The sequence below is a fragment of the Clupea harengus genome, chromosome 26 (assembly GCF_900700415.2).
Source record: "Clupea harengus chromosome 26, Ch_v2.0.2, whole genome shotgun sequence".
Taxonomy (NCBI): Eukaryota; Metazoa; Chordata; class Actinopteri; order Clupeiformes; family Clupeidae; genus Clupea; species Clupea harengus.
In genome coordinates, this window is record NC_045177.1 from 5,103,165 (window position 1) to 5,114,881 (window position 11,717).

Genomic DNA, 11,717 nt, shown 5'->3' on the forward strand with positions numbered 1-11,717 from the left:
ATCATAACTGTCTCTGTGCTTGACTTCTCCCTCAGGTTAATGGTGTCCTCTCCTTGTGAAACCGCTTTGCTGTTTACCATCACAGGGCTGGAGCACTGCTCGTCTATTAGACACTTGACGGGACACGGGACTATTTTACGTGGACGTTTTTTTTTTTTTTTTACAGGGTAGCAGTAACTCTAGTTGGTCCATGTGTTTTCATCCTTGTTTTCATTAAGCCTGTTGATTTCAGTCTAGCAAAAAGCATTGTTACATGGGCGAGTTGAAATGAATCGGGGATAATTGGAAGAACACAACAAGGTTCCTCACAAAATATATGTAGGATACAGCGAGACAAATTATGTCTGGCTTAAACAAACAAATTAGTCTGTTTTGTTGTTTTGTAAAGGTTTGGAGGGGGGGGGGTGGGGTCTAGATGGAGGGCATGGGGGGTCTATTTACCCCCTCCAGGAAAATACCTGTCATCCATGCATTAGCTTCTCGCTAAGTTGACACATCATGTCCCAACAGGCTTCATGAAATGCTACAATGTCCACAATTCAGTGAATTCTTGGTCATAGCAGATAATCCACACAGTATGTGCAGTGCAGGGCCTCTGATTATGATGACAGGCTAATGCCGTAACATGTCATGGTGGCTGAGAAGAATTTGGGGTTGAAATGTAACAACAGGCTGTGTAACAACAGTGTGTAACAACAGCTCTACCGTGCCGTATTGCGGATTATATTAAAGATTCTCTTCAGATTATCACCCCTCAGCTGTTCTTCAGTCTCTTTGTAGAAGCTCTACATTAATGGCATTCCAGCCAACACCGGAATCTTAAGAGTACGCATCAATCACATAAATGTAAGTCACTATCATAACAATGATGTTATGTCTGTATGCCGTGAGCAACTATGTTTACACAAAACTCTAATCTCCTATAAAAGGATTGCAACTTCACAAAACACAGTCAAATGTAAATTTCCAGTCAATGAATGTATTTATGTTGATAGAACATCTCAGTGCTGATGTTGAAGATATCATTCTGAAATGTTGCTATCAGTCATAGCCATGTTTTATGAAATAAGTCTGTCATGGCAGTAAGTGTTAAAAAGCCACTGGGAATTCTTCAAGTTTTCAAACCATTACCTCAGTATGACATTTTCTGCATTTTATAATGTTGCTAATGCTCATTACAGTAAGTATAAAAAGAATCCCGGTTGCAAATTAAACTGCATGTTAAATGACAGTCTTACGAGTGCTTTTGTCGGCCATGACATTTGGTTAAGGTCATTTGTAGTTATACACAGGAAAAGATGCAGAATTCCTTGTGTTATTGGTTGGGAACTTCCCACAGCGGCCAAACTTCTCACTGTCCCAGACAAGTCCTCAGCAACCTTGCCTGCGTATTATAAGGCATGGCAGGTTTATTTATATAGCACATTTACATACACAAAGTAAGATCAATGTGCTTCACATAAATAACAGCAAAAGGAACATCCAAAGGAAAGATAAAGACAAAGTGAAAAGATGAAAATAAGTTAAATAAAGAAAATAGAATCTTTAATAGAGCCCAGATAGAGCTTTTTCAGAGAAATGGAAGCTTAGCCCGAGAATAGAACACACATATAGGCCCACCAATAGGGCTTAGCCGTAAGCCCAGAACTTCACTTCCCTCTCAGAAATGACTAGAGGTCTACTTCAGGAATTAAAGTGCATTATAACAGTTCTAAAGAACGTAGATGAACTGAATAAATAACATTTTAAATTAAAGTGCATTTGATCAGTTAACAAAAAGCATCTGAGACCAGTTGGGTCTTAAGTCTACATCTTTGATGCCATCAGGAAGTTGGTTCCAGAGCTGAGCAACATAGCAGCTAAAGGCTGCTTCGCTATGTTGAGTTCTGACAGTAGGTATTGCCAACAGATTTGTCTGTGATCTGAAAGGTCTAGCAGGTCTGTACAGCTGAAGCATCTAAGAGGTAATTTGGTCCTGTCCCATTTAGCGCATAGTATAAACAAGCATCAGTGCGTTCAAGTCAATTCTGTGACTTACTGGAATCCAGTGCAAGGACTTCAGTATTGGAGTAATGTGGTCAGTTCTTTATGTTTTTGTAAGAACTCTAGCATTTGCATTTTGTACGAGCTGAAGCTGTTTGATGGTCTTTTAAAGGAAAGCCCATGAAAAGACCATTGTAGTAGTCAACCCTGCTGGAGAAAAGGGCCGGAATGATTGTTTCGAAATCATGTTTTGACATGAGGCCTCTAAGTCTGGCTAGGTTTTTCAGATGGTAAAAAGCTGATTTAGTTATTGCCTTAACATGGTTGTTAAAACTGAGATCGCAATCAATTAAGGCACCAAGGTTTTTAACAGTGCCCTTCACTTTAAATCCTTTTTAAGACACTTCTACATTTTTCTAGGTTTCCCTTTCATCCCATTTCAGATTGTCATTCAACTTGGCTAACAGTCAACGGGTACATGGAGCAGTTGTAGTTAGCGTGGTCCATATAAGCTTGTGTAACGGGTCCTGCGTTGTGTTCTTTGTCTGAATTGCTGGACAAGAAACGGCCACGAACTGAAGCTTTGCTTGTTTATTCCTGTACACGTCAACACACACGAAACAGTCAGTAACATGCAGTCATCCCATACACTGGACATTAGCCTGCTCTCTTCAGTTCAGCAACCGCAGACTGAATTATCTTACAACAATGAACTTCGTGTAAAAGCACATAAAATATAGCATTACCACTTCACACATTCGAACGACAATAGAGGAAACAATACATGACAATTAACACACACTGAATTCAACATACCTGTACACGTCAACACACACGAAACAGTCAGTAACATGCAGTCATCCCATACACTGGACATTAGCCTGCTAGCAAAGGAAAACATATGCTAGAGACCTCATGGCATCATACAAAACTAAATATATGTATTCAATATCACACCGTGTGTATCTCAAATTGCATGTTAACTATCTTCTAGTATTTACACCCTTATGACAACATTATATCTAATATGTGTTGGTTTATTACTTATAAATATATGTTTAGTTTGTTTGACATGGGAACAAGCATACCTCTCTTCAGTTCAGCAACCGCAGACTGAAGACTAAACGGAGTTGCCAACAATCTAAACCAAGTCTCTTAAAGGGGCAGTACAAGTTCAAATACTCAGTGTATTCAATTAACAACATTTAATATATACAAGATAGAAAAGAAAGGCATAATCAAATCAGAATATGGTTACATTTCATTAAATAAATGCAAACAAAATATTACATTTTTGACTTCGTTACACTTGGATGAAAGGTAACCAGATGCCATCCTGCAGCCTCTCACCACCAACAACCCATTTAGATAGCCTTGAAATTACCCCCATTGCCATGGTGAAATGGTTGCCATTATATCTCCAAATGTTGCCAGATGTGGTGTAGTTACTTGTGTTGAAGCACAGCTGAATATCCTCAAAATATGACCTGACTAATGCTGAAATCTTCTCAGTGACCTAAAAGTAACTGAATGCCTTCCACAACAGACTGTGTGGCACCGATCCAAAGGTATTTGCGAGATCCAAAAATACTACAAGGCGGTTTCTCCCTGCCAAATCATGCTACAATGTTCCATAAATCATGGGATTTTTGCTTCCTGCATAGAAGAATCTATTGAATAAAGACTTCACAAACTTAAATGGATCCTTATAGAATGCAGCCCTAGCTTGTTCTTTGTTCTTCCTTTTTCATCTGAGGAGGTCCGCCCTCCTTAGCATAGCCAATCTACTCTTCACCTCTGCCTGCAGTACACTAATACCTTCTCTCTGCTCATTATCTGCTCAGTTTCAATGACCTCTTCAGCTGCCTCCTCTCTCAAATCAGCCTGTCTATTTCAATATGTCGTCTTGGCTTGACCTTGCTTTTCCTTCCTAACTTTCTGACAAACTCCATATCTTTCCACGCCATAATCATAGATGACCTCACCCCTGCAATTCAAATTACTCTCGGCTCAGTCAAATTGCTCTCCCCTCAATCCTTCCTAAATTCCTTTGAAATTATCATTGATGCAACTCTATTCCTTGACTGCCGAAGCCCTTGGCCATCTAACCTTTGGTTCCTGTCCACCGCATGTTTCCTCCTCACTCTGCTTGATTTGTCCCTGCTGTTCACCTTTTGCATGATGTCCGGCATTCTTTGCAAGGTCGTCCTTCCTAAGTAGCAGGGGTACTGATAGCCTGCTATGTTTGGTGCTGGAATCCATCCGACTGATTTCTTAACAAGTAGTGCTCAATGCGGGGCTCCTATACTCTTTCATCCAGGCATTTCTTCCTTCACTGGCGGATCCTCAAGGCTTTCAGTGACGTTTCCTTTCCGCCATGCACATAAACAAACTGTCCGGCACCTAACTGGCCGTATCCATGTTCATCTCCTTCCTCCTAGTCGAGGCCTTGGACCTGGAGCCTGCCTGTGACTCATCTTACTCCCTTGCTTTGGCTGTACTGACTCTGGGGGCATTCTGTTAGTTTGGTCTAGCTTATGTGGCCTCATCTACTGGGGGCATTCTGTTAGTTTGGTCTAGCTTATGTGGCTGCATCTACTGGGGGCATTCTGTTAGTTTGGTCTAGCTTATGTGGCTGCATCTACTTGGCAGTTTTTACCACAGATGCTGCTGCTACGGGTTGTCAGCCCAAAACAGCCCCAGGTAGGGCTAAATTGTCGTACTATGACCATACTGTGAAATACGTTAAAGTAAATGCTTTAATCTGAGGTGACACACAGTTCACCATGAATAAATGCTTTTATCGCAGCTGTCCTACAGGAACTTAACTGGGGGGGGGGGGGCTTTGTAGTTCTTGAATAAAATAATAAAATAAATAAAATGAAATAATTCAACAAAGATCATAGCATCTCCATTTACTCTTGTGATGGACTAAGACATTATGGGAAGATTACGGAGGAGACTCCAAACTATCTCTAAACACAGCATTCCTAGTTTACGTTCCAAACTCCATTACCATTCATTATGTCTGTCTTGGTATTTATATTTGCAGAGCGCTCGCTCCCACCCTCTCTCTGTCTGCAGTGTGTCATAGAGCAAGTAAGTATGCTGTTATGGGGGCCTTGAGCACGCTGTTTTAGGGACATGTGCATCTTGGCATATTTGGTGAAGAGAAGAAAGATCTTGAAGCCCAGTAGGTTTCCTGTCACATGATGAAAACCATTCCTGGAAACCGATCCTGCACTGTATATGGTGTGCGTCTTGACAGACAGTGCTAATGGTAATCTGAGCCGTTCTGTCAGTTGCCGGGGGTTAAAATTTGAGTCAAGTGTTTTTTTATTGCTTGGGTATCCACAGACTTCAGAGGCAGCATGCTCTAACTCCAGACTTGTGTGTGTAAGTCCAAACTTAAGTGCATGTGCCAATAAACAAATCTGATTGGAAACATCTCGCTTGTTACGTGCTCCTGACGAGAAACATCTCGCTGTTACGTGCTCCTGACGAGAAACATCTCGCTGTTACGTGCTCCGGACGAGGGCCATCTTTTCGCCTTTTATTTTCCTGTCTTTTCTATGTTTTGTTCCTTTTATTGTCCTTGCTGTGTCCACATCAACATCCAGCCTCCATCTTCACTCCAGCATATGTCCAAAGCACAAATACAGAAGGGGAGAGTGTCTGTCCTTCTATCCCCAGTCCCCTCACAGAAACAACCAGGTGACCTTTCATCATGCATCAGGTGACCTTTCATCATGCATCCTTAAGGTGCAATGCTTAAAACCTAGTTTTCAGTCCATTTCTTATGCTTGGAAAGGTAGCTTTGATTTACTGATGAAATGAACCACAAACACTGAAAATGATGCAGGTTATTGTTTTGAATCTCAAATTAAGTACCACATATTTAGATTTTGTCAACATTACATGTACAGAAAGGTAAAACACCAAACATATTGCAGATGACACACATGTCTGTGGAACATATGTGAGAGTCCTGGTGAAAGGTAGCCCTATAGCATGTAATCTTATTCAGCATTTCGGGAACAGACTGCAAATGAACTGATGGTACAGTGTGGACCCAAGGAGTTCTCTTACAGCTCAGTGCTGCCCCCTAGTGTAGATCTAGTTCAATCACAGTGATGAATTTGTGTTGTGTCTGCTGACAGCAATAGTATGTAAACTTCCTTTTTCCTTTACATTTTTGTTTATACCCTACTTGAAGATACAGAAATATGCAGGGAATGGATTTAAACCAAATAGTAGTAAATTGAATTAAACAAGACAGTATCTAACTGAATTGCAAAAACAAACACTTACCAAACTTTTGGATTAAACAGGACTAAGTTAATCATTATATTATTATCATGTTATTATATTATCAAGTATTACGCATGATTTTTTACCACAGTCACACCATCTGTGTTTCATCGTTTCATATCTTATCAAACTTTTTAAAAAAGCACCAAAAACATGGATAGGAAAAGCTAGTTCTTGACTTGTGTTGTGTTAGATTTCCCTGGAATTATCTGCCCTTTTTACCCTGAGATACCTTTTTTTAGCTGATCTGAAACATGGCAGCTGAAATCATACACGTGTCAGGATGAGTATGCTAGCATACTTGTGGGAAATGTACACAATACATACAAACATAACATGGTATATGATAGCTACAAAATTGATAGGAGGATAAGGTGGGGAGAAGTATTATGGAACAGCTTAGTGGGTATACATTGTGCTCGTAAGGTTACTATTACAAGGCTGAGTAGAATAATGGAACAGAAAAATGTCAATGATGGCAATTATTTACACTGCAGGTAAATACTAGCACAGAGTATAGGGTAGAATAAGTGCATGACAGTGTGGTGGGGGTGGGTAGGTGAAGGTTGAGGGTTTCTACAAGTAGATCAGGTGGAGAGATTACAGCAGCATCCCACAGCGAAGATAGTCTAGACTAGAATGGGAGGAAAGAGACAAAGTGAATGGATAAAATTGGGTGTCATCAGCATAGCTGGTGTGGATGGCTTATTATGGACGTGAACAAATTGATGACGATCAACCACGATAGGGCACAGCCTTTGATGCCAATATGATGTTCAAGTCTCTTAAATATTGATTTTTGAATTGATTTATTTATTTAAGCCTCGGAAAACACATTGAGGAATAAGACCCTCATTTACAATGGTGGTGAGGGTACAATGAAGAGTAAATAAATAAATAAAAATAAAATAAATATGCATATATATATATATATATATATAAAATAATACAGGAACAACCATTTTGAAGATTCAATAAAATACTATGGTTAAGTCAACTAACCGTTACAATCACTACAGGAGAAGTCAGTTGTACATGAGATAACATTCGAGAATTCCCTTAATGAAATAAATGAGCACAACCTTCTCATTCCAAATGTAGGGTGCCTTATAACAGAAAGCTGTCTTACCCAGTTTAGTGTTGACATGAGGCAGATATAATGAAAGCCAGCTCTGGGAGTGGGTATTGAGAGTATTACAATTCCAGCTAATGAGAGAGGAGAGATATAGTGGAAGTAGCCCAATGATCGTTTTGTAAATAAAGATCTTCCAATGACCATCCCTTTTTTCAGACAGGGCTGTCCAGCCAACCTTGTTATAAAGAGTATAGTGGTGTGTGCCATAGTGCTCTCCAGTCATAAAACGCAGAGCAGAATGGTATACAGCATCCAGGGATTTCAGTGTGCTTTGGGATGCATTCCCATAAATAACATCACCATAATCTAAAACTGATATAAAAACAGACTCAATAATGCGTTTTCTGGCTAGGAAAGTGAAACAGCACCTATTTCTATAAAGAAAGCCCAATTTTGTTCTTAGCTTTTTTACCAGTTGATTCACATGTGGTTTAAAATCAAGCTTCTCATCAACCCAAATGCCTAGGTACTTATAGCTGGTGACCCTTTCCAGAGCGGTACCATTTCTAGAGCAGAGTTTTAAACTGTTAAAATCAGTGCTTCTAGCTTTAGTAAAAATAATCCATTTGGTTTTAGCACAATTCAGGACTAGCTTCAGGTCACTTAACTGCTTATCTAGCATGTGGAAGGAGAGCTGCAGTCTATTTATAGCAGAGTCAATGTTAGAGGCACTACAGTACAGAACTGTGTCATCCGCATAAAGATGAAACTGAGAAAGTGGAGTGAGTGTGGAGGCAATTTCATTGATATATATTATAAAAGGTAAAGGCCCAAGGACAGAGCCTTGGGGTACCCCCTTGTCAATATCTAAAAAAAGTGATGTTATTTTGCCCACCTTTACACATTGGGAGCGACCAGTAAGATAACTATTAAACCACTGTAGGCTCATATGGTCAAAGCCGATAAGTGATAATTTGTGTAAAAGCAGATGGTGGTCAACCGTGTCAAAGGCCTTTGAGAGGTCCACAAATAGTGCGGCACAATGTTGCTTATTGTCCAAGGCAGCAATGACATCATTCACAACAAGGGAGGCTTCAGAAATAGTGCTAGTGCTAGTGCTATTATAATATATATAATCTGTCATTATGTTGGAAAAAGATTAGCGGTCCTCTACTACTGCTGTGAAATCATACTTTGCAGTTTCTTGTTTATTATATGAAAAGGTCACCATATAGCAATATTGACTTGAAATGTTAAACCGTTCATTTGAATGTTCAAAATTTGTACATCATTTGGATATTTATTCCAATTTTAAACCGGACTTCCAGAACAGAATTTCTTCTCCCATAAAATCTTTGAAAAAATATATGCACAGGCTTAAAAAGATTTTCAACTGTTTCAAATATTTTCATGGATTAGTGTTTAGAGTGTTTATTACAAAGTATGGGTTGTACATATCTGTCTTTTAAACATTTCGTTAAAAAACAAAGGGTTGAAGTACCTAATGTACAGAAATGGAGTCCAACTGCCACTTAATAAAAATAACTTTCTTTACTTTCTCATGACATGATCATTTATTCATATGTTGACATCATATGCATATTTTCAAACATTACATTCACCGTCAAAGAAAATAAATTAAATTAATTAAATAATCAAACAATCAACATACACATAACAAATAGTACTCAAAACTTTCAGTAGAGTACCAATTTGAGCACAGTAACTATTCATTTCAGTGTTTTTCCCAGCATCGTCTTTCAAACTCACATGATCCCATAAAACATCTTACTTTACAAAAAATACATAACAACATTTTACAAAAGGTAGACAGTCTAATGAGAGTCACTCACTGCCACGCTCGGCATGCAGCCAATCCCCTCTTCAGCAGGGAGGTCCGCCCTTCTTAAAGTCCTGCCAGTACTGCAGCAGCTGGTTGGCATTGCCCAGGATTGTGGTTATGACCTTGACGTAGTCACAGCGCTTGAAGGGCCCAGATGCGTAGGATTTGAACTGCGAGGGGTCAGGGGGCGTGGATGGGTCTATCCCCAGGTGTTTCAGGCACATGCCTATGTAAGCATCCTCGATGTTAAAAGGCTTGATGTCCTTGGAGACCTGCACCAGCTTCTCCGGGAGGTCGTTGGAGAAGAGGTAGCCCATCCCCAGCAGGTAGGTGGGATAAGTGGACTCGGGGTACAGTGTCTCGGGGACATACCATTTGGATTGGGGGTTGCGGATAACTGGTATGTTCCACAATACCTTGCCCGTGATGTAGTTCTGTTTGGGCGTTTGAGGCATCAGCAGCAGCTTCATGAGGTTCTCCATGTTGAGGAACATGTCCGAGTCGATCTTCATGGCGTAGGACGCGCCAGGGCAGTAGCTGGCCAGCCAGTCCATGATCACCATGGTCTTGATGGTCAGATTGAGGTAGGAGTCGATGAAGTCACTCTGGAGGATGTCGCGGTGCCTCTCGCTCTCGATGCGCACCTTCTCCTGCAGGACCGCGTCCGAGTGCAGCGCCCCCAAGACGAAGAGGGTGGTGACCACCTTGCCTTGCACCAGGGTCTCGTTCCCCCACGTGCTCCGGATCACCTCTCTGGCCCTCGCATTGCCAGGGTGGACTGGAACCATGAGAACCAGGAACGGCCTCTGCCTCTGGCACACGTCAGGCTCGTTCAGGGTGAAGTGGTACTGGGCTGGGAAGGCCTCATGGTACAGCCTGGCACCCTCAGGAGAGCTTGAAGTCGGGGTACTAGCAGTGGCAGAAGGGCTTTTCATAGTCACAGTAGAGGGTGGTCTTGTTGGTGTTGTACTCACGATGATGCTTGTGACAGTGGTGTAAGCAGGAGTTTTGGTAGTACTGGCAACTGTCGTGGCCATTAACTTTGTGGTGCTACTGATTCTTTGAGTTATCTGGGGTGGAGGTTTAAAGGTTAGTCTATCTTTCCACCGCACCTGGTTCATGATGCCTAAAAAGAAGTCGTCTGTCACATAGATGGCAGCCAAAAAGCACAATGTCATGGCAAGCAGTACTTTGAAGCAGCCCCATCCATAATATATTTCATCTGCAAGGGAAAAGAAAGAGAAAACATACCGTCATGTTAATGGGAATCCCCAATTATGTTAGGTGAAAATTCACCCTAGTCAGGACTCCGGAGCTGCATATAAGTATATATATATATATATTAGACAAACAACAACAACAATTGCAATCGGGCTCACTCCCAGCACAAGGCTGAAAGTGAAGTACATAAGTACATGATTCATATAAGGTATTTAATAATACAAGGCACTTGATTATTATATTCTTAAGTCATTAACAGTGTTTGGAAATTATCTCCATCAGTGACTGTCATACTGTGCCTACTTTTTGGACTGGATTGTGTGCGCTTTATCACACCCCTGATTCATTGGGGTGAAATTCATTGCCAGACACTATTAGTGCATTTGTAAAATACTGATTGTAAGAGTGGCATCTCCAGCTATGGGACACACGTGTAATACTGAAGACTTAGGGAGTACTGAAGCACTGAACCCAATTAAAGGCACAATAAATAGTTTTTGTCCAATTAAGGGAACATTTGCTTTTGGTTAAATGCTTTTGAACTTGATGGTGTCCCTCTGAGGGCATAATGAGCTGTCCTTCAGGTGTATGTCATTATTGTAGGTGCCCAAGTATCTTTTCTCAACAAAAAACACAGTAGAACTGTTGTAGAAGCACAGAGACAAGAGAGAATCAGTTGATGTATACTTTAGTGTAAATAATTAAGTACTTCAGTATTCTTTTGTTTTGTCGTGCTAATAAAGGCTTACAGACAATTCTTTAAACATTCTCAAACAAACCAACATTTTACTAGCTTGCCAAAGCCAGCCTTGTTGACCTTTTTTAACCAACCAAGATGAGATTGAAATGAATATTCATCATGAACAGTCAAACACAGATGTTGCACTTTACCTGTGCACTTTACTTTATCATCAGTTTTAGCTAACTGTATTTAAATCCACATGCAGCATCCCCCTATGCCTCTCTCTCTTTCTCTCTCACACAATGTGACAATAACGATAGTTACAGTCTTTACACTGTTGATCTGCTCTCTGAACTCTGCTCTTAAATAGCATTTATAGTGAACCTAACTTTGACTCTTGCTTCTGAAAAGTATCAATGTGTCATTGCTCTTCGTTAATCAATATATTACACGGCACTTAATATATAGTTAACAGGCAGTTATATTTTATGGGCCAAAATTCTTTCCATCAGGTAAGAGATACGGCAGGAGAGAAAGCACTCACCTTTCCTAGCCATCGCTGCTGAAATCCTGGCATCTGTACTCCATGCAGTCATACCTGA

The 11,717-nt window shown here is 40.5% G+C and overlaps 1 protein-coding gene across 1 annotated transcript; it reads right to left on the minus strand.

The window, feature by feature from the left end:
- Positions 1 to 9,121: 9,121 nt before the first annotated feature.
- LOC105896339 (beta-1,3-galactosyltransferase 2-like) lies at positions 9,122 to 10,149 on the minus strand. The gene has a single exon (XM_012823086.3). It carries the CDS (start codon positions 10,145 to 10,147, stop codon positions 9,254 to 9,256), a length of 894 nt encoding a protein of 297 aa, XP_012678540.2. The 5' UTR covers positions 10,148 to 10,149; the 3' UTR covers positions 9,122 to 9,253.
- Between the last annotated feature and the right edge of the window lie 1,568 nt (positions 10,150 to 11,717).